Genomic DNA, 24,021 nt, shown 5'->3' with positions numbered 1-24,021 from the left:
AAAAATCACTAATATCACAAATTAAAGTAAAAATTCAATGATCGAGTTCTGGAATTCGTTTAGGACTTGAGGATTGAGTATAGATGTAAAAAAAAGAATAAGAAAAATATATGTATATATATGTAGGGATGTGGCGTATCGTTGTATCGGTATCATCGAAAGAAATTTTTCGATATCTTCTCTCTCACTGGAACGTATCATTACCATAATCGTTGCTCGGGCACAGAGCATATGGGAGATGGCAAAGCGGACTCACGGAGGCCTAATCGCGATAATGGTTTCGGAATCGGCTCGTGACCGCAGAATCGGAAAGCATCATCATATATCGACTGAGGAATAATGATAAAATAAATAGAAAATATAAGAGATTGCGAAAAGATCGAGACAATAATCGAAAGATTTGTACCATTAAAAAAAAATAAAATAATATTATTTGATACGATTTGGTAGAGGGGAAGTAAGATATGTGTAAAAAGTATTGAAATAAAAAAATTGCATGGTTTAAAAATTGTTTTTGCACAGATGTAATATATATTAAATGTGGCAGAATGACGAATTGGTTTTAAACTAGAAACAAGTTTGAACCAGTTACTGTAATATAATATGAACAAGCGAAAGAGAGAGTTTGTGTGGTAGACCCTTGAGGCTCTTTAATAACACGTCAAAAGGCCCACGGGTTTTGCTTTAGGGTAAACTCGATGAGGGCCTCTTTTGGAGCCGAACAAATCCCAAGTTTCGAATCAGCAGTAAGTAGTAAAGCCTCCGACCAAGTCTCGATGAGTAGCTTTACTTATTTTGTCATAAAATTCCCTCTCTGCGCTACCAAAGATGAGTAAAATGAAAAAAAATCCTGAGAATAAAAAGTTAAATAATAATAAATTCAAACGGCTTTTTTGGACTTCCCCGAAATAAGACAAGGACGAGTAAGTTTTTGTAAACTTTTAAGGTCTTCAGTGGGTTCTCAAAGGTCCAGCTACTAACACCATAAAACAGGTGAACCAGGGATTCCGATGGTTCATTGCGTGGAATAAAATTACAGTTTGGAAGTTGGAAGTAAGAGCACCAGGAGAACCAGCAGAAGAATAAGAGGATGATGAAAAAGGAAAAGTAAAAGAAGAATGGCTGTATGGACATAAAAAAAAAAAAATAAGAATGGTGGTGTATAGTAGAGAAGGAGAGTGTAGACATCCTGCTTGGAGGTCAGACAGTGAATGAGTTCTCTCTTGTTTCTTTAAAGAAGAAGCTGGAATTTAGTTTTGGGGCTTGGCTAAATCCATGTCTAAGGGGCATTATTTGGTAGCCGGTAGTTGGGAATTATTCTCAACTCGCTGTGATGATGAGCAACAAAAAACAAAAAGAGTGTGAGGTTGAAGAAGTAAAGGAGGTTTGAATATATCGATCGAAGCACGCGATCCTTCTGTTCAGGCTTCACAAGTTTTTAAAACTCAGCTCAACAAACCTTCCCATACCTATCAGACTTATTTCAAAATCACTTGCTCAAGATTGTAACAGACAAATAAAACCTGTTGCTGTTACTGTTAACCAAAATTTCATGACAAATAAAGTATACAACCAGGCAATTCACTGCCTGACACTTGGACACTGTATATTTAATTCCTCAAGACGAATTGCAAGCTGGTACATTAGACCCTGAAATTATCATCATCCAATGCACTGACTTGATTTTGGGTCTCGGTTCGCTATATAATAAATATATTTACAAGACCAACGGGTTAAATACAACAGGAGCAACAGAAGCAACTTTAACATTTGGGACTAGCGAATAAATGTTGGGCAGAAACAGCAACTGCGAACTTGGATTGTAGTCCAGTCCAGGTCTCTAATCATTGCCAGAGGTGATGTGGGACTGATTTAGCATGCAGTCTGCCCTCGGGGACTTGGACGTGTAATCAGCGTGTTCAGACCTTTCAATATATATCCGCTACGTCCACTCAGACCTCAATGGAAATAAGTCTTAGAAAACCTCAAGCTTTTTACTTTTTCTGCTGATGCATTCGAGTTTTAAAATAGCACATGACTCATCAGTAAAATATATCGTTTTATTAGCAGGGATAATTTCCGATTTCAGGGAAACAATTTTTTAAAAATCTTTTAGATGTGATATGAAAATAAAATTCGTCATAAAATTATTTCTGGTTTATATAACTTGAAAATAACTGATGTTGAAAAAGTAATTATCATTTATGCACCTGTTAATTTAAAGTGTCAAGAAAACGAACGCAAAATTAAAAATAAAGTACATATATTTGAAAAAAAATATATGTATGTAATTTGAAAGAAAAGAAAAGGGTTCGGTTAATAATTAAGTAACAAATGATCAATCGGAATTGGTTCGAATGTTCAAGGGGCGGCAATTATACGGAGTTTGGGTATAGTATTTTTCACAGGTGCATGGTGTGCTCCCGCCACGCCGGAGGCTGATCAACGGCATCACTACGAAAAGTATAACGAGTAATATACACAGATGGGGCTACCTAACTGGAGCAAAAGTTATTCCTGAAGATTGGAGGCTGTCTGACTGTTGAATTGTGGGGCTGGTGATTAGTGAGAAGTATTTGATGGAGAGAAGTTATATTAAAGGAGAAGACTCCTGTCCAGTGGCTTAAAAGATTCCATCTGGTCTTTACCTCTATCTCTTTCCTCTACCTCTTTTCGTACTTGCCCTTCAATTTAAACAATTTGTTATTTGTTCCACAATTTTTGTTTTACTTCGGACTGTGAATCTTTTATTTCACTGTCAATTACTATCTATATTTTTTTTATAAAAAAAAATTTCAAGTTTAAAAAATAAGGCGGGAAATAAAGTAGTTTATTTAGAGGATGGTTTTTTTAAGTTAAATGCATCGCAGATGGTGTAAATTCGAGGGTAGGAGATGCTGATGATGGAAAAAAATATAAAAAGAAAGAATATAAAAGAGAGTGAAGAAGAAAATGCAGAGGATAAAAGCGGGTATGTGTGGGAGGAAAAAGAAAAGGGTAAAATAATAATAAAAATTACTAAGAAGGAATATTGCCAAGACGAGAATCAACATTTGAAAGAAACTCGTTGCGATTAACTAAAGCTTATATTTATTTCCAGTTACCATTCATGAGCTTTTACTTCGGAGTGAGGTAAAAGCCCCTATACTCGCTCAGTACCATTAGTCGCTCATTTTAACTGATTAATGCGTTTTTTATAATTTTTATAAAAAAAAATTTCAACTAAAAAAATTGTTATTGATAAATAATTATTTGCGAATCTTAATATATTAAAATATCATGTATCAAATTCTTTTATAATAGATTATAAATTTAAATTGAGTGACTGTTTTCAAAATCGCGCATAGCCGAGCATTTTTTACTTTAACGTTCGTTCATTAGATTAAATTTAGGTTACGTCAAATTTTTTAATAATTGTTATAACTATATCTTATTAAATATATTTTTAAAATTCATGAAATTTAATATTATGAAAGAATAAAGTAATATAATTTATAAATTATTTGTCCAAATCAATAAACTTATGATAGTTTAATTGATATTGTCTTTGTGCGACTATAGGGCCATGTGTTGATCGAGTAATGGTACATGACAACTTTTAGTAAGCGACTATGGGTACACTCAAGGACCTTATTTCAAAAATTAATAATAATTAATTATCAAGATTATTCTTAAAACTTAAATTTTATTCTAATACTTGAAACTTCAAAAAATAACTATAAAAAAAAAATAGTTTTTAATTTTATTTATTAATTTATATTGAGTGATTTGATCACTCCAATGAAAAGTGAGCGGGTATAGGGGCTTTTACCTTAAATTATAAATTTTTTGAATATTTTCTTACGTGTTTTTAAATGTATCAATTATATTTATGGCCATGTTAACAGACAATGCTATCGATATTTCAAGAAATAAAATCCATTATTTAATTTTTTTTTCCGAGTTAAAATTTAAAAAAAATGCAAGAATAAAATAGTTTATTTTAAAAAGAAGAATATAAAATTTTCAATAATAAATCTTGTATTGAATACTTGAAAGTGATGGTACAAGAGATGTATAACTGCGGTATCTACTGTTTTCCTTCACGTTATTTACTCACGAAGCCAACCGGTAGGCACTTATAGGCAGTAGCCAATGTCTGACGCATCCCCCAAGTCTACCTGAGTCTTAAAATAAATAAATAAAATTTTTAAAAATAATAAATAAAGAAGAAACCGCGAGAAGATTTTACTGAAGAATTTTATTTTATTTTATTTTATTTATTTATTTTTTTTTCCTCAGCCTTTGCTTTATTTTTACTCGAGTGTTTTTTTTAAAGAACTTTGCGCAAACATCGCCGTCGTTGATGTCCTTTCAGACTCGCACAAATGTGCTTATTACTCGCGCGAATATCGTCACAGCAATGTTTCTGTTTCCAAGAAAGTTATGGAAAGAAAAAAATATTAATTAGCATTTTGTTAAGTTTTATACTTTGATTCTTTAAATATTTCTTTAAATATTAATAATAAAAATACAAAATATAATACTTTATATTTATATTTACAAGTCAGGATTATGATCATTGAATTAGTAATCTACATAAGGGAAAAACGGGCAAAACGGACCGCCAAAAAATTTGATACTAAATTTCCATTTTCTGAAATTGCTTTCAATTTACAACTCTTGTTTTCTTAAATTTATTTCCAGTAATTATTAAGTAGACTCAATGTATTATTTGTCGCAAAAAAATACATACAGTGTCTTCTGGGCTAAATTTAAATTTAACACAAGTTATCCAATACTTTTATTTTTTCGGCATCTGTATTTACTAACAGTCTTGAAAATCTCTTTTTCTACTTAGATTAGAAATAAAAAAATATAATAAATAAAATAAAAAAAAAAAATTTTACATTTTTCTGAGTGAACCGTTTTGCCCAGTTGGAAAAAAATTTTTTTCATGGCATCTACACTGAAAAAACTAAACTATATAAATTGTACTTTTTTCATTGATTGAAGACGTGAATAATTGAAGAACAAATTTAAAATTTAATGTCTGTGCAAGAAAAATTAATATTTGATTTTACAAAATCGTAACTAAAATTTAAAAAATTTTATTACTGACCATTTCGGTTACGCACCGAGTGCTCTACCAGTTGAATTATCCAAGACTATTCTATACCATATTCTGTTCAATCTATCTATATCCATTGAGCCACACTGTCCATCGTACAGTAGCATTTTTAAATATTTAAATATTTAAATAATAGTGCTAAGCAGAAGAGTATGTGTTTTTACACATATATACGAGACTATTTCCATGAAGCGTTTTAGACTTTTCTATATTATGGCGAAAGAGAATTTGAATAGGAGGGGGTGTGGGGTAAGATAAAGAAGGAACCTTCTCAATGAAAAGTCTATGACGTATTATAAAATTAATTGTTTGATATATTTAAATTTCCTATAGTGGCACCATGATTCCGGGTTGTAATTTAAAACACTAATTTTTAAAGTTTATTTCTTTCTGTGTAAGAATTCAAAAAAAGAAGATTCACCTTTTTGAAATGCAAAAAAATTATTTCTTTGTTGGTCTCATTTTGCCCGTCCTTCCCCTACTTGCGTATTCTGTATTCGATATCTACGAGCTCTCACTTTATAATATTATTATCTTTTATTTTTTTATATTCTACATTTATAAGTATATAGATACATATATTTATATTTATATATGTACGTATAAAGTATATTGTGTATTGAATGCAGTAGTAAACTGCATTAACGTAAAACGTGTATGTAAAATTGTTTATACATATATATATATATATATATATATATATATATATATATATATATATATATATATATATCAGCGGCAATAACTTGGCGCCTTGTTGCCATATATACAAGGATAATATAACCGAGTATTATCAAGTAGGATAATATAAAAGAGGTTGCCGTGCTATATAATATGCAGAAGCTTGTACAAGTTGTATAGATCAGTATACATACATATTTAAATATATCTTGTAAATATTGATAAGATGATACTGAAAAAACTTATTATTATTACTATTAATAAAACTTTAATTAAATGTTTAAGTAAATATAATTTATTGAAGTTTGTTTTAGTAAAGAGTGCCATTTAAATTGAATATAGAGCAATAAGTATTTATTTGTTGACTGCAAGGATGAAAGATCGCTATAGAAGATTTGCGCTTAAGGAAAAGCGGGTATCGTACGTGATTTCAATGTAAGATTTATTGACGACATTTCATCGTGTGTTTCCATAATAATAAATACTATTTCATTTCTTTGACGGTTAACTACTTATCGTTTCAATATTGTACATGTTTTTAGTCATTAAAATGATTTATTTTTATATTTTTATGTTTTATTAAACAAAACTTTGAAAAATATTTTTTTTAATTGTTAACATTTATTTTAATTAGGGGAAGAGGGGGGGGGGCAAAATGGGGCGAAAAATTTAAGGCCCCCCCTCCCTGCCTATTTATAATATGTAGGCCATATGATTCAGATTAATAATCAATGAGTATTTTTTGCGGGAAATTTAATTTTTTACAAAAAAAAAATTTATATAAATTTTTCGTATCTTTGATTGTTTTTTTATGATTTTAATCCAAGAAAATATTTTTTTATGGTTTTTTAACAAAACTAAAATTTTGATTACTATTAATGATGTAATATGTTCTTTTTTTTAAAGAGAATTTAAATTCCTATAAAAATTATGAAGAAAACTATTACACTGTAAAAATTTGCAGAGTAAATGCGGAGCGGATAGTTTTTTATTTATTTCATTTCTTCAGTAAAATTTACTCCGAAGCGGAGTTTATTTCAATATTGAAATTCCAAATCGAAGTGAAAACGGATCCAGATTATTCTGCTGAAAAGATAAATTCCATATTTACTCCGTATGCGGAATGATTGTAAAAACTTCGAAACTCCGAGTGATAGAGTGAATTCGGATTGGAATCTACTCCGAATTTACTCCTGATTTTTTGCAGTGTAGCCTCAATTCAATAGCTTAAGAGCTGAAAGTATTTTAAAATTCTTCTAAAAAGAATACATTCAACTCTTTTGATCAACTATCACAATTTAATTTAGAAAAAGGTAAATAGCCGAAAGGTATTTATTGATTATACTCTTCCTGTCAAAATGATCTAGTCAATCGAGCGTATCTACGCGCACAACAAGCGGAAAATCGTTCTACTTAAATGTTTTTTTTTCTTTCTATTGTTTAGCGGCTAAAAGCCGCGCCTGAGACAGATACTTCCGGAATGCAAATGTTCTACCTGTTCCCTATGAATATTAATTAAAAAACCGAATAAATTATTAGCCGAATGAATACTGGAGTAACTGATTGATGTAAGAGCGTGCAGAAGGTGTCGGTGTCTCGAAAGTAAATGAGATGACAGATGAGTGAACACGCGAATAGACAGAGATGAGCAAAAAACTAAATAAAGTGACGAGGGGGGCAAGTGCTAGATGACACGAGGGGCGCTGGGACAGAAAATAAATAAGAGAGTACAGTCAGTGTACCCGTCTATATATAATGGAATATATTTTTGTAAAGTGTTGTATGGTGTACTGTACTGTTGTACTGCGTCATGGAAATGGTAGAGTGTATAAAGACAGAAAAAGAGTATAGAGTATGCCAGAGAGATTGTCTCCCCCAAGGATGGTAGGGATCTACGACGCATGCGCGCATGCCGTGGGAACGTCGCGCGCCCAGGACAATCTCTTACGAATATGCGCAACTCACGTACCGAGGATAACCGATCACGCCCGAACTATTACGAGGAGTCCAACAAACCCCAAGAGGGATATTTTTCAGCGGTTCTCAATAATAAATTTATTTCAACCCTTAGAATTTATTTTATAGAAAAAAAAATTAAATTATTTATGGCGGGAATAAATTCAAATATTTAAAAAATTTATACTTTAACTTTTCGATAAAAAAATACAATAGTTGACATCGATAGTGTAAAATACTAAATAATATCAAAGTGTGCCAACCCCTGCGACATATATATATATATATATATATATATATATATATATATATATATATATATATATATATATATATATATATATATATATATATATATATATATTTATATGTATTGAAATAAAATAGTGCACGTGCGAGTGAAGGCGGCCATCTGTGTGCTATACTTTTAGTACATCATTCGATTCGCCGGATGTTGAATTGACATAAGAGTAAAATTGTGCAAGTACCCGGGCCAATTGTGGACTGTGTAAACATTTAAATGTATGTATGCATGAATATATGTATATACATTTATATGGGTGGATTGGATTTGAAAGACCAGAGTATGTGTAACACGCAAAGGATGTATCTGTAAAAAAAGGATGATATATGAACATATACTGTATCTATTTAATTGACGAGTCTCAAAGTACTAAGAGTAGAGAAAGTGATCGGGTTTATTTATATTTCTTTATTTTATTTAAACGCCCTTGGGAGATTTTTAGTCACGTGACTCTGGGTAAATTTGATTTGAGATTCAACAACTAAACTCATATATTACAATTCTGATCTCAATGGCCATTTAAGTATCGTATAAATTAATAATTAAAGTACCCGCATAAATCCTCTTTTTTATTACACATTAAATTCACTTTTTATTTATCGATTGTTGAGTAAGCTCGAGAATAAATTAATGTTGCAGCGAGATTTTTTAAATTTTCCACTTTGTGACAAAATTAAATTTTTAAAAAATTTAAAAAATAGCTAAGTGGATGTACTAATGATGAAATTTAGGTATTGACCACTGGGCAGTTTAGTTAATATATTAAAAAATAAAAATATAAAAGGCCAAGATTGAATGTGAATGTGAATGTCGAGAGCTGATCGTTGAGCGAAAGCGACGACGCACGGCGTCGAGATCACCGCGGGATGTCTTGGTGAATAAAAAAGCATATTTTGACAGAGAGACCGGCTGCGCATAACCTTCGTCATCCTCTTTATACAACAGAGAGCACATCGACTTGAGATATATTAGTAAAAGGCTTGGCCTCGACCAATACTATCATGTTTACATCCACAATCATTTCCTGAATAATTATATACATACATGCATACATACATATATATATATACATATATGACAATATAATACATTTTACAACGTCACTGTATCAGACATTCTATTGGTTCAATTCTTTGGACAAGATGTCGCCTAAATGGAATCTACTCAAGACTATAATGGAGCTAAAAAATATTTTAAGCAACCGAGAACCAATACCTTCCCTATGAGCAAATAAAATAATAAAAAATTAAAAAAAAAAAACTTTATTTTCGACGGATCGTAGACTTAGTCGTGTCCTCGACCCCCCGTTGACAGGCTCCAAAGAATCAGCTAACTAATACAACAAAAAAAAACTACCTCTTTATATTTGAACACAGTAACATCGTCATTTTGGTTGTCTTGGTGATAAGACACCCCGCTTAGTTTTATATGAAATAAATATTTTAAAAATAAATAAGCTTTATTTTTTAACAGATCGAATATCATTATTTTTTTTGACTTTACCAATAAAATAGTCATTTTTTATTACCTGTACTAACGGATTTGAATTTTATTTATTAAATATATATATTTAATAATAATATTTTGTAAATTATAATTATGATAATTTGTTTTTAAAAAGTTCCATTTTAAGTGTCAAGTAAATTATATAAAAATTTAATATTTTTTTTTAAAGATTACTATAAAATATCAGGATGTCAAGCACATGGCGACGATTTCACTGCTAATGTCGACCATCAATTCCAACCGCTTGAGACACCACGTTGTTATCCTGTCAGTCAATAGACGTCCGTTTCTGTACGATACGGATGGACTGGTGAATGAAGAAAAAGCATTTGTGAGTGCTTTGAATCACATTCAGGAAAAATAAAATAAAAATAAGATGAAGGGAGAGGCTGAGACTTTTACTCAAAGAAAAATCAGATCCAATCGAATCATGGGTTATGTAAAAAATATTACCCGCATGAGCTGATGGATAAAAGATAAAAATTATAGACGAGATTATTGATGATTATTATTATGGATATTAACTGTACATAGAAGGCAGACGTGAGTGTTTGGAAAACACTTTTCTGCCAAGTCGTAAATAAGGGTGAATATTTACTGTGCTTGTGAATATTCATGATCGGAGAAATAATGTCAGAAATACGTAATGGGAATCGAGATTTTATTTTATTGGTTTGTCTATGGGGTTTTTTTTATATTTATTGAGATTCTAGTTAAGTGGATTTATTGTCACAATGGGGTATCATTTTTTTTTTATTATTTGCGCTTGCAAGGGCCATGGTGTGGATCGTGCATATGTTAGTCTCTTGTGGATAGTTATTTATTTTTTTTATGGGTTATATAATTTTGGGTAAAAAAAAGAAATTAACGATAAATAGAATCTGTTAGACCATAAAGATTTTTTATGGAATCAAAAATAATTAAATTTTGTAAGGAATTTAGAAAATTTTAGTTGATCACAATCAGTGTTTGTATTAATTATTTAATTTTTCTGTTAAATATTAATAAATAAACTTTTTAATATTTTGTTACTTATCGGGGAGGGGGAGGCAAAATGGGGTACTCCCAAAATTTTATAAAAAATTTTGAACATATAAAAATCACTTTCCAAACCTAATTGTGCATTATTTTGAATTTTTTATTTAAAATTTTTAAAAAATCGAGGGTCAGTCATAAAATATTAATGACTTTTGTTTAATGATAAAAACTATTAAAGATATTTTTTTCTTCCTTTGCATTCAATAATTTTGTAAAATGTAATTTTTGTACAACGAACAAAAGTTATAAAAATATCACTAAAGTAAGAAGTCGATTATTATATATCACAAAATATAGTAAAGCGTTAATGTCATTTAGTTGATAAAAAAAAAAAAAAAAATAGAGTAAATAAATTTTTTTGCCGAAAATAAAATATTTTGAGCAAATAAGTAAAAGAAAATAATTTTTTTCCGTACAATGAAATAAGAAGCTTTCATTCATTTTTACAGGATTAAAAATACAAAGGGATACAATTTCCGGCATTATTGGTTATGTTAAAGCAGCTTTATGGAAAGTAAAATGAAATAATAACAGAGCACACGTGTTTTTCCAATCCTTTTGCCGAAAAGTGGCGCGTCAGTCTTAGAAATATATACATATAAGTATAAATTTTTACGAGCATAAAATGTATAAACGAAAAACGAGAAAGGGAAGTTTCGTGAACAACGTGCACACGGCACATCAGGGTCACGTGTCCACACGCGCACATGAAACAGGCTAAAATGTATCAGACGATGGGGCAGTTTTTAGGTTATTGTATTTAATATGTGAGGCATGGATATTTTACCCTATGCTACTGTGTCAGTATTATACAGATATACCTACATATATATATATTATATACATATAGATATTTGTATTGATGTGTATTAAGAAGAGCTTGTCAGCATATATATCCGTCGTTGCTGATATGTGGCCTTAACTTGCCATATTGTCAAGTGGCAATCGTCCAAATTTGTTATTCTAGTGGATTACGGACGCGTTAAAAGCACACCCCAGCTATGTATTGTCATCCCTTTCTTTTTAGTTTCCCTTTCTCCTCTCTTTGTCTTTTACTTATTTCTTGTTATGTGTATTTTTAAATATATACAAGTATACTGTGCGCTATGTTATAAAATCATACAAACCGATCTTGTGTTTGTTCCCGCCTGACAATAGACATCAAAAAAAAAATTCGATTATGAGGAGCGATTATAATACAGGATGTTTTTTTAGTTTTAAATAACAGTATTGAATATATGATACCGATAATATGCTAAATAAATTCGAATGAATATAGAATATAAACCCTTTCTTGAAATTTTTTTTTCACCTTTTTTACATTGTAAAAAATTTTTTGAACCCGGTGTAGGTAAATGTCTCGGTGTAAAAATTTTAGTGAAAATTAAACCAAATATGGTGTTAAATTTAGGCGGTGTGAATTTAAAATTTTTACACTGCCAAATGTGTAAATGTATAATTGATGATAATTTTGCGTTAAGTAAAATTAATCATAAAAATATTTAAATGTTAAAAATACTATTTAATATCTAAATAAAATTAATGTAGTTATTGATTAAGTAGTTAAAAATATTCAATGATCGTTTGTTGCTCATTAATCAAAACTACAACGAGTAACACGCAATGGTGTAAAAAAAAGTAGATTACACCGTGGACAAAATTACACGGATGGAAAATTTACTCCGGGAGAATTTTACACCGTTATTTCACACTACACCGCCGTGTAAAGTTCTCCAGGTCCATTTTTACAGTGTAGGTGGTAACCCATTTTGCCCCTCCCAGCCCTATTTATTTTAATCAAATAATATTTACTATTAATAGTAATTTATTATTAAAAAATTTATAAACTATATAACAAATAATAAAAAATTTTAAAAATTACAAGTGACCTTGAGAAATTGCGTTTATGCATGTTTTGTCGAGACTGAGGAACCACGTAATTCATGACGGAATTATGTGGCAGTGTTAATGGACTCTCGTGTCTTCACGAGATGAGGCGAAGAAAATTGGCGAAAGATGTATGTGTTCATTGTAGTAAGAGAGTAAGAGTGAGACAGAAATAGATTGAGCGAGAGAGAAATCGTGGGGTCATGTAATAGATTCATATATAGCAGCAATTAAATCGCGCTAATGCACCGAATGTTACCGCAGAAAACGATTTACCTGCTTTCGCTTCTTTTCATTAAAAATTTTTGTCTCCCGTATTTACCCGCTCTATTTAAAGTGAAAAATAAAACAAAATATATTTGTACCCTACATTTTTAAAAGATGATAAAATTCTTAAATATGCATGTAATATACAGGTTTATACAGATATTTAAACACGTAAAACATGTTTTAAACTCAGGATTTCCTTTACAAATGCAAATGACAATTAACATTAGTACTGTTATGCTGTACAACGGTTCAATTTAATAAAAAAACAAAAATAGAAAAACAGTTGTATTTTTTTAATTAAATTAAAACGGACATTTAAATTAATTAAAATTTTTTCCACATCTTTCTACACACAACTATAATTGTATTCAAATGAATTATAAAATTTCATTAAGGAGGTTCAAGCGAAACTAGGGAGTCAAAGTAGTTTGAATTTTTTTGTTTGCTAAATTCTTCTAATAGTTATAAAAATTCCTTATTTTAATTTATAATAACATAACGAATTCATAAATTAATAATTAATAGTTATTTAATTAAAGAAAGTAATGAAATTACTTGGGTAATTTTGACGCATATGGTTTTATAAAAAGATGCGGCAACAGCGCGTTCTAACTTCTTGAACATCGATATTCAAATTAAAGCGGGAAAAATTTATTTCTAATCTCGTCTCTCTTTTAATGTATTTCTATCTTTGTTTTTTCTCTCAGCTGCTTTCGCAACGTTGCCAAACCCTCAATAATATGTATCTCTGTCGATGAACGAGATTAAAAAATAAAGTTTAACTTGAATTATTTGAATAACTACAACGGTAACACTAATTTGTTAAAATCTTATCATATTCTAAAAATATTCAAGTTTATGACATGTGGTTTTTTATTTCTTAAACTTGGGAGGTTAATAATGAAAAAAATATAATAAGTCATGACGGAAGCTTGTCCGCCATAAGAGTCTGTATATAAGAACTTTAAAAACGTCATTTTTAAATCTTTTTTTCTAAAAAACTAGACGGTGGATCATATTCAAATTTTGAGAATACATAGACAAAGTACTTATTTATATATATACTAAGTTTCAAATCTTAAAGTTGGAAAATTCCTTTTACATTAGATTCGCTCGAACCTCCTTAATAAAAAAAAAAATAAAATTAATTTTAATCTGGAATTCCTGCAGTAACGATTGAAATCTATTTAACCAGCAGTTAAAACCTGTTTTATCGGCTACTCAAATCTGTTTCACATTTAAAAAAAGTGTGTTGACATATATCGAGATATAAATATATGAAAATAATCCTTATAAAGGGGTTGAATTAGAATAAGAGTAGTAGTAGTGTGAAATACGTATGTTGCTCTGATAGAAAAGTGAAACCTACGAGGTCCGTGATAGGAGCAATTTAGATGCGTCCTGGGGTCACGACTGCCGACTATTACTGTACTGCTATTACCGGATCCTGTACCACTTTATCTCACTCATTCTCTCTTACTATCTCTTTTTTTCTTCATACTGTATCTATTTCTTCGGTTCATCCCACGCTGTTGGTATTACGCCCGTTCTTACCGTAATTTTGCAACGAGTTAGAGCTCGGGTCTCGCGATAATAGGACAATTGTGATAAACTACGAATCGACATCCTTTTATATATATATACATATATTTATTTTTATTATTATTATTATCTTTTTATTTTTTAGACTCGTTATATTATGCGATTGTTATTGTACTACACCGTACAGCACCGTCTAAAGGACACATTACAACACATTATATAGACAATAAGAGAAGATTTAACAATTTATCACGACGTGTTGATCATGAGAGGGTCGATGACACATAATACAAGATGCTCTTGATCGTTTGAATCCCATGAGAGATTTATTATGATCGCCTCAAGCATTGGCACGCACATGCGATCATTCTCACTCTCTTTCTTTTTCTCTCACTCTCTCTCTTAGAAACAACTACATGTATATTTATATATATATATATATATATATATATATATATATATATATATATATATGTATGTACCATATCACGGAATGCTAAACTTACCGATGCGATGCAAATGCGTGGCTTCAACAGACTATCATTACGTCAAATCGGATTCACTTCATGATTCCAATCTTTTTATGTTTTTTAAGCAATTTTTTAAAAGTATTTTACATAATTAAGGAACAAAAATCGTTATGGGAATATTTATTCCTTCTTTACTTTAACACTTTTTACTTTGTGTTACAAAGTACTAAAATTATGTTTTAAATTTCTTGTGTCAATCATGTGTTCAAATTAATTGCATGCCTCAAATTGCGAAGCATTTAGGTGGGATTTACTGTCGAATAACCATGTGTTTGAAGATCGGAATGTTTTTCACGCAACGAAAATTAAAAAAGAAATATTTATGTAATTTGACTGCTTAAGGGATGGTTCCGGAGGATGAGAGTAGCCTAAGATTATCGGCTGACATACCAGAATTGTTATGCGAAACATTTCTGAAATCTAGTCACACAGTAAAAAAGGATTCGTCAAAATCAACACATATCGTGTGTAAATCGAAGGTTTTACACTTATTTATATGTTATTTTCACACATAGTAAGTGTTAAAAAGGTTAAACACGTATATGTAAGAATTATTTTGTGACGCTCGAGATTATTCTTAACATATTTTGTGTGTTAATTTCACAGCAGCATATAAAAAGTGTTACTTTCGTATAAATAAATAACATTTTTGTGTGTTAAAAGATCAATCGATTGCGTCAGTTCAAGCAAAATAAATACTCTGTTAAATTGACACACGAAAGTGTTAAAAATTCAACACTCAGAATTTTGACACACGCTTTTTTTACATTTTGACGATTCGTTTTTCATTGAGCATTCAGTAGATTTTTTACTTTTTTTTTTTGTTGCGCGATAAACGTCCCGATCTTCAGGTACATGAATGATTACCGTTTCGAAAAATGCTCGCATAAAGTCATTTTAATAACTCCGAAGGATTAATTTTACTCATTTATTTACTACTATAATCCCTTTATAAAAAAACTGAACCAACTGTCAGTTTATTTTTTAAAAATTAATTTCGTTTTTGAGGCATGCTCTTATCGACTTTCTAAACATTTTCTTTTATTTTTTCATGAAATTCAAAAGGGATTCCAACTTTAAAAATTTCCCAAGAGCCCCAAGATTACGAACAAGACTGAATTTACTTTTTTTAAGTGAAGACGAATGAATTTTAAATAAGCATTGAAAAAAATTTCTTTAAATAAAAGAGTAAAATCGTGAGAAACCCCTGATTTTTACTAAAACTCTTAACATTAAATGATATACCAGTGGAGAATAATTTATCATTTATTTACAGTCTAATACTACAACTTACTTGCAATAAGACTCGCCACGAAGCGGAGACACGCAGTGCCCACCGTTCTTGCAAGGACTCGGCGAACAGGAGATGAAACCTGTAACAAAATAAAAAAAAATAAATATATATAGTTTTTAAGTTAAAAGTAAGGTAATACAGGTTTTAAATAAAAAATATATATATATTTAATAATGGTAAGAATGTTTTGAATATTTACGATTATAGAATATAGAACATTGAAAGCATTGAATGCATTTGTATTGTATTGATGATATTGGATCTATTGTATATATATGTATATGTACAATAAGTGTGTCTCGTGCGTGGTATCCCGAGAAGTGTGTATGTATTGAATTAAATGTTAAGATTCAAACAGGCTTATCGCAAAGTGGCAATTAGCTTCCATGAGTCCGAGTAGCTTGCTATGCTAGCATAGCTAAGAGACGAGAGAATGAGAGACCTTTGAGATGCTGGCTACTACACTACTACTTTCCAAAGACCCTTTGACAAGCCGGGCAAAGTGAACTTTCGTGTTGGAGGTGTGTACCAGGTATATGAGGGCTTTTAGGAAATTTTATTTTATTTTTTTTAGTGAAAAAGTTTTTAAAAAATTGTTTTTTAGTTAAAATTAAAATTTATACAGTACAAAAAAATATAGGAAAGCAAAACAGGGTATCCCCAAAATATTATAGAAAATTTTAATTTTTTTTTGTAAATTTACAAAAAAATTTATTTAATTTCCAGAATTTTTTTTCACTTTTTCTTGGGGCAAGCCCATTTTACCCGCAAAAATTAAATTTTTTTAACGGAAACTGAAAATTTTTTTTAATTAGAGGAAGGGAGGGCAAAATGGGTCCCTTAAAATTTTGAGTGCCTCGAATGATTTGGGGGCGAAGTGGGTTCCTAAATCTTTAGGGGCCCATTTGGCCCTCCCCCCTGTTCCTCACTTTGAATATCATGAAAAAAAAAAGATTTTGAGTATTTGAGTTCCCGAAAACAGTATTCTCCGCCTATATATATATATATATATATATATATATATATATATATATATATATATATATATATATATATATATATATATATATATATATATATATATATATATATATATATGTATATATATATATATACGGAAAAAAAAAAAAAAATATATATATATATATATATATATATATATATATATATATATATTTTTTTTTTTTTTTTTTTTTTTTTTTCCGTATTATGGTAAATAAAAAAAAATCATGTCAGACATGTAATCGAGTATTTTGTAAAATGTAAGAGGAATAATTCATGATGTACATAATGTTAGATTTACCGTAATGCAGTAGAATAAGTATACAAAGAGTAAAATAAAGTATAGAAAAGGAAACGAGAGCAAATTAAGTCTTAGGGAGGAAACAGAAGCGACAAGTGTACGGCGCAGAGCATCAGAATCGCGCCGTCTTATTCAACAAGACGGATGAGATCAGTTAAACGAAACTGCCTTCGTGACAAATCCGTTGGTTGGTTTACTACACTGTAGTCTACTGTACAAACTGAGTACTCCTCTTTCCCTCCCTATCATGACAGTACATTGTGCGTGAAATCACTTAAGAAATTGCGACATAACAGATTAATTTATAAAATTCTGACGGAGTAACTAAACTATTGTTTTTGTTATTTATTTATTCTTTTTTTTTTTCTGATGAACTTGAATTATTTTTTTGAAAAATGTTAAGGTTTCATTGATGTTGATAAAGGAGGAAGTCACGGAAGTGCAAAAGTAGACATTGTTTTCATTCCCTTGTATACGAAAAGTAAAAAGATCCGCGGGCGCGCTAATTGCTTTAATTCCGGAGTAAATTGCTCGCTCGGGTTGAAATTGCGGCTTCCTTCCTGTCCTGAGACTGAACTCGTAGAAAATTTATTCACGTTGTTAACAAATACTTGGCTTTTACATGCTTTCCCATATCCCTCTATTTATTTTTCTTCACACTATTTTTAAATTGCGCGGCTTATTAATGAAAATAACAAAAAATTTTCTACTGTATAATTTATATTATTTTCACACGCTTATAACTTTTAAACTATTGACTTTACAGAAATATTTAATCTGATCATTTTTACAGAAAATTTGATTTTCTACAAAAAATATAATTAGTAATTTTTTCATATCTCCAATATTTTGGCTAGAAATTTAAATTCAAATTTACAAAAATAAAAAATCATGAAAAATAATTCGTAAAGCTTTCAACTTAAATTTCGACTACAGTTTTAAAGATACGAAAAAATTCAACAAATACTTTTTTGAAGAGAATTCAATTTCCTACGAAAAAGGTCTAGATGACTTTTAGTCTAAAGTCAATAGTTTAAACGTTAGAAATAAAAATAAATTGTATAAAGGAGTGATGGCGTATTATTATAAAGACTGTATGTCAATGCCACAAGATTTGTATCTCACATCGGCTGGGTACATTTCATCGTGTACATATCCAATATATGTACTCGCAATCAGCGTGGGTAGGACAGAAAAGACAGCAGAGCCAAGACGAGGATAAACGAGCAGACAAGTGAGAAGAGCAAGTTTGCGCCTCATGATATCGCCCACGCACGTGTCTTGTGCACTTTCCGATCCGCCAATTCACTTATTAGCCGGTCCATTACACGCCCTCTCTTCAAATTCATCCCTTTTTTTTCACAAGCAATCATCACCTATCACTATTCTATGTATACCATTCAACACAAACAAAAAAATATATAATAATTTATTTTTATTTTCCGATTCCCGAAAAACGTTCCATTTCACTCATAAATTATCTACGGTAATCTTCAGAGAAGGCTAAACTAATAATGATAATAATAGTTTAAAGGATCACGTGTTTTCTGCAAAGATAATTAGCGATTATACTTTGCCTTATATTTAAAGTTTTTTGAAAATGTTTCGCAAGAAGAAGTTGTCTATAATCTACGCTTTTTTTCATAGTCGATTCTCAGTAAAAAATAAAGCAATTTAAAAAAAAAAAAATCAAATTATAAATTTTTACTATAACAATTATTTTTTCTAAGGTAAAAGCCCCTGTACCTGCACGGTACCATTAGTCGCTCACTTTAACTGTTTAATGCGTTTTTTATAATTTTTATAAAAAAAAATTTCAACTAAAAAAATTGTTATTGAAAAATAATTATTTGTCGATCTAAATATATTAAAATATCATGTATCAAATTATTTTATAATAGATTATAAATTTAAATTAAGTGACAGTTTTCAAAATCGCGCATAGCCGGGCACTTTTTACTTTAACGTTCGTTCGTTAGATTAAATTTAGGTTACGTCAAATTTTTAAATAATTGTTATAACTATATCTTATTAAATATATTTTTAAAATTCATGAAATTTAATATTATGAAAGAATAAAGTAATATAATTTATAAATTATTTGTCCAAATCAATAAACTTATGATAGTTTAATTGATATTGTCTTTGTGCGACTATAGGGCCATGTGTTGATCGAGTAATGGTACATGACAACTTTTAGTGAACGACTATGGGTACACTCAAGGAGCTTATTTAAAAAATTAATAATAATTAATTATAAAGATTATTCTTAAAACTTAAATTTTATTCTGATACTTGAAACTACAAAAAATAACAATAAAAAAAATATGGTTTTTAATTTAATTAATTAATTTATATTGAGTGATTTGATCTCACTCCAATGAAAAGTGAGCGGGTATAGGGGCTTTTACTTTCCTCACTTTTATTATAAAAATTTAAATGATATTTCTCACTTAAATTTACACATATATTAACATACTTATCAAGGCTAATTTTTAAAAAATTTTTTAGTGTCCTCATTATACCCGAGTCATAAAAAAAAAATTATTCGACTGCAACTGAAAGCTTTTCTCATTTTCTTAAGAATACCAATTGAGAATAAAAAGTTTCGCGTACTAGGCTTGAAGAGAAAAATTTTTATTTGCCTCTTTATTTTGCATAGACCTTTAGGATCATTCTTATATTGATTTATCAAAATAACCAAATGTCAACTCATAATAAATAAAAAAAAAAATAAAAATAAAAGTGAAGATGGAATACGATATTAAATATTAATAAAAAATATTAATTATGGTTGTCTAAAAGATTATTCAACGGGGTTAGTCATCGTTTCAACACGAATTACAGGATCATTATTAACCTCAAGGATAAGCCATCAGAATATGAAGGTAATCCCTTTGGATCATTTGATTCGTTTCGCACGTCATGGGAGTCTCGGTAAATTTATTTTTATTAATCCAATATGCGTCTCGCTTTCGTACTGGTATTAGTTGCCGCCTCTTATTATTCTCTGATATCATATACATATAATATGTGATGATGATGATTACGGTGATACACGGTAAAATATTGTGAAAGATCAATCATTGGCACGCGTGATTTAATTAAAATCTTGACCCAATAAAACCAAAAAATTTGTTTTTTTAAATTTTTCGAATAGATAAAAATTGCAGATTCGTATAAATAAAATCTGAAGGATGTAAGAAGAAAACCGGTCTGAAAATCGGTAGTTGAGAGACGGTAATAATAGTTTAAGAAGACAGCTGCCGGCTACTGCCAATAGAAATGATAAATATTTTTCTTACATTATTTAGTTGGATTGAGAGTATTGATCTGTAATAATTCTCGTGCATTTCTGTAAGACAGGACGGGATTAAAAAAAAACGTATTAAATTTCGAGAACGAGATACTTGAATTGACCAATACAAGAGGATCGAGAAAAAGATGATAATAAAAAGTGGAAGATGTAGCACGACGTATTGAGCACTTTCATGCACTTTCCTCTCCTTTTAAATTCACGTAAAGTCATCAGATATATCAAGAGAATGTGTCTCCTGTGGAATCGTATTACTTTTAAAATGTCTCAACGACTAAATAAGGCTCAAGGTATTATGTAATTCTCTTAAATATCTCATGTCGATATCATCATTTTTGTTAACAACCATAAGTATTTATTTGAAAAAACAAGTATTTACTAATTTTATATCACTCACGGTGTTATTTTTTATCTATGTATGTTTTAATAATTCATGTAATTGAAATTTTTTCTTGTGGAAAATTTTTTAATAATTAAGGTAAAAGCTTCTATACCCGCTCACTTTTCATTGGAGTGAGATTAAATCACTCAATATAAATTAATAAATAAAATTAAAAACCATATTTTTTTATAGTTATTTTTTGTAGTTTCAAGTATCAGAATAAAATTTAAGTTTTAAGAATAATCTTGATAATTAATTATTATTAATTTTTTTAATAAGTTCTCTGAGTGTACCCATAGTCGCTCACTAAAAGTTGTCATGTACCATTACTCGATCAACACATGGCCCTATAGTCGCTCAAAGACAATATCAATTAAACTATCATAAGTTTATTGATTTGGACAAATAATTTATAAATTATATTACTTTATTCTTTCATAATATTAAATTTCATGAATTTTAAAAATATATTTAATAAGATATAGTTATAACAATTATTAAAAAATTTGACGTAACCTAAATTTAATCTAACGAACGAACGTTCAAGTAAAAAATGCCCGGCTATGCGCGATTTTGAAAACAGTCACTTAATTTAAATTTATAATCTATTATAAAATAATTTGATGTATGATATTTTAATATATTTAGATTCACAAATAATTATTTATCAATAACAATTTTTTTAGTTGAAATTTTTTTTTATAAAAATTATAAAAAGCGCATTAAACAGTTAAAGTGAGTGACTAATGTCACTGAACGAGTATAGGGGCTTTTACCTTAATCAATTTATTTTTTTATTTTATTCATGCCAAATAATTTTTTTCTACAAAAATAAAAAAAGAAATTGCATATTTTGAAAGTGTTAAAATTACTTGCAGTGAAATAAAATAAAATTAAAAAACATTTTTTTTTACACAACAATTTTAAAGTTCACTTAAACAATTCAAAACCATATTATTATATATGTTTACCCGTTGTCCAGAAAGCTACAACAGAGCGTTAAAAAAATATTTTTTCTCCATCTACCTTACAGAAGGTCCATCAATCTTTACTTCAAAAGTTTCTACTAAAATTCATTTTTTTAGAAATATTTTTTATAAAAAATAAAATTCTTTACAATACTTGCAGTCTCAAGTCGTATTCAAGATTGTAAATAAGTTTACGATTTAGCTTCCACTCAGGAAACGTTCGCTTGTATTTTATAGTTTTAAGAAAATTGACAAGACCTTGTTCTTATTCTTAGCTATAGTTTGTTTTTAAAAATGAAATCTCGTTAAAAAAATACATAACCTGAGCAATAAATCTCAACTTTACTTTGGATTTTATTATCCTTCTTTTTTATCAATAAAATTAGACTTAGAGGAAATTTTAATCTGGAAATAATAAAAAAATTTGAAAAAAAAATCGTTGGTTCTTTATAACTATCTCATGATTGCAATTTACGAGTTATTTTCTCACTTTATCTCGCACTCATCCATCCAATTTATTTTTCTAGTACTTCGTTAGCGTATGTCGCTATAAAATATTTTATATACTGAATTAAAAGATTTATTTTTTCCCGCTTTTTTTTTTTTTTTATAAATGCATTCCGTGTCTGCATGCATACACGCAATGCAACAAATTTATTAACATTAAGAAAAATTTTTTAAATGAAAATATCAGCATCTTACAAAAAAAAAAAAAAAAAAAAAAAAAAAAAAAAAAAAAAAAAAGAATGACAAAATATTTTCATTAAAAAAAAAAATTAAAAAATTTTTTCTAAATTAATTTTGAGGAAATCAATCAAATAAAGTATCAAATTTAATGGCTAGAAAAAATAAAGTCATGTAAAATTCTGCATCGTTAAAGAAAAAAAAAATTTATAATAAAAAAAAAAGTGGGGGGATCCCCAATAAAACCTAAATGAAGCAGGTCCCGTTTGCAATCTTTCACTTCTTTCTTTTTCTTCCTTTTTCCCTTTTGTTCTCTGCTCAGTGTGTTGTTGTTGTGTCCGATTGGGGCGTTGGGCCCTTTGGAGCCTTATTGTTTTTTAGAGAGCGACGACGACCCGACGTCCAACTTAAACTTGTATTGGCATTGAAGATAGAAGTGCAGTATAAAAAATTTTCAAGTAGAGGTACAAAGAATAATAAAAAAAAAAAAAAATAAGATGAAGACTAATGCAGAAAAGAGAACCAGGCCCTATTGTATTATAATGCCCATTACAGACATTCGATGCGAACTCGTTTCTCCGCGAATTTATGTCCTATTTTTGCATCGTTTATTTTTTTATCCCCATTATTTTATTTTATACACTTCATATACTCCACAGTATTTTTATTGCAAAAAAATTTTATTTCTAAATCTATAAAAAATAAACACGAGTGTCAATGTAGCAGCCATAAGAAAATTTTTAAATTACATAAAAAAATAATTAAACAATTAAATTCATAAAATAAAAAAAAAATGCATGAACTGATTGTAGAATTTTCTAAAAGTCCATTTTTTAATTTTATTTTATTATTTTAAGATTTTTAAAATTTTCAGATGTCTGCCATTTTCATAAAATAAACTCAAAAAATTTTTTTTATTTAACCGAAAATTCCACGTAAACTATACAAGATATCATAAAAATGTATGATAACAATTTAGTAGCTCATTAAATTTTCGAAAAAAAATCTTGTGGCTCAGATTTCAAAATCCCATCGCTAATACGTTATTTTAAAAAATAACCAAGCAGTAAAAAAAAATTTTTTTATAAAACTGCAGCTGGTCTACACATATCAGCTCTATCAGGCATTAATATCAAACATATAAGTGCGGATAAACATCTTCGTGTCATACCTGACATATCATACAAAATAAACCTATGAGTACAGTGGCCGTTGGTCTACAATAGAGTTAAGGGCGCGGGTGTCATCTA

General features: G+C 29.2%; 1 protein-coding gene across 2 annotated transcripts in view; it reads right to left on the bottom strand.

Annotated features, from left to right (window-relative positions):
• The window catches only part of LOC103569561 (neurogenic locus Notch protein), a 163,319-nt gene that overhangs the window by 120,643 nt on the left and 18,655 nt on the right, over positions 1–24,021 (bottom strand). For both annotated transcript variants that reach the window (XM_008546905.2, XM_008546906.2), the window contains exon 2: positions 16,119–16,197. In XM_008546905.2, coding sequence (XP_008545127.1) covers positions 16,119–16,197 — 79 coding nt within the window. The remainder of the gene's footprint in view (positions 1–16,118; positions 16,198–24,021) is intronic.

The sequence above is a fragment of the Microplitis demolitor genome, chromosome 7 (genome assembly GCF_026212275.2).
Source record: "Microplitis demolitor isolate Queensland-Clemson2020A chromosome 7, iyMicDemo2.1a, whole genome shotgun sequence".
In the NCBI taxonomy this organism is placed as follows: Eukaryota; Metazoa; Arthropoda; class Insecta; order Hymenoptera; family Braconidae; genus Microplitis; species Microplitis demolitor.
Note: the sequence above shows the minus strand (reverse complement) of the source record. Positions and strands in the feature narration are given on the sequence as shown.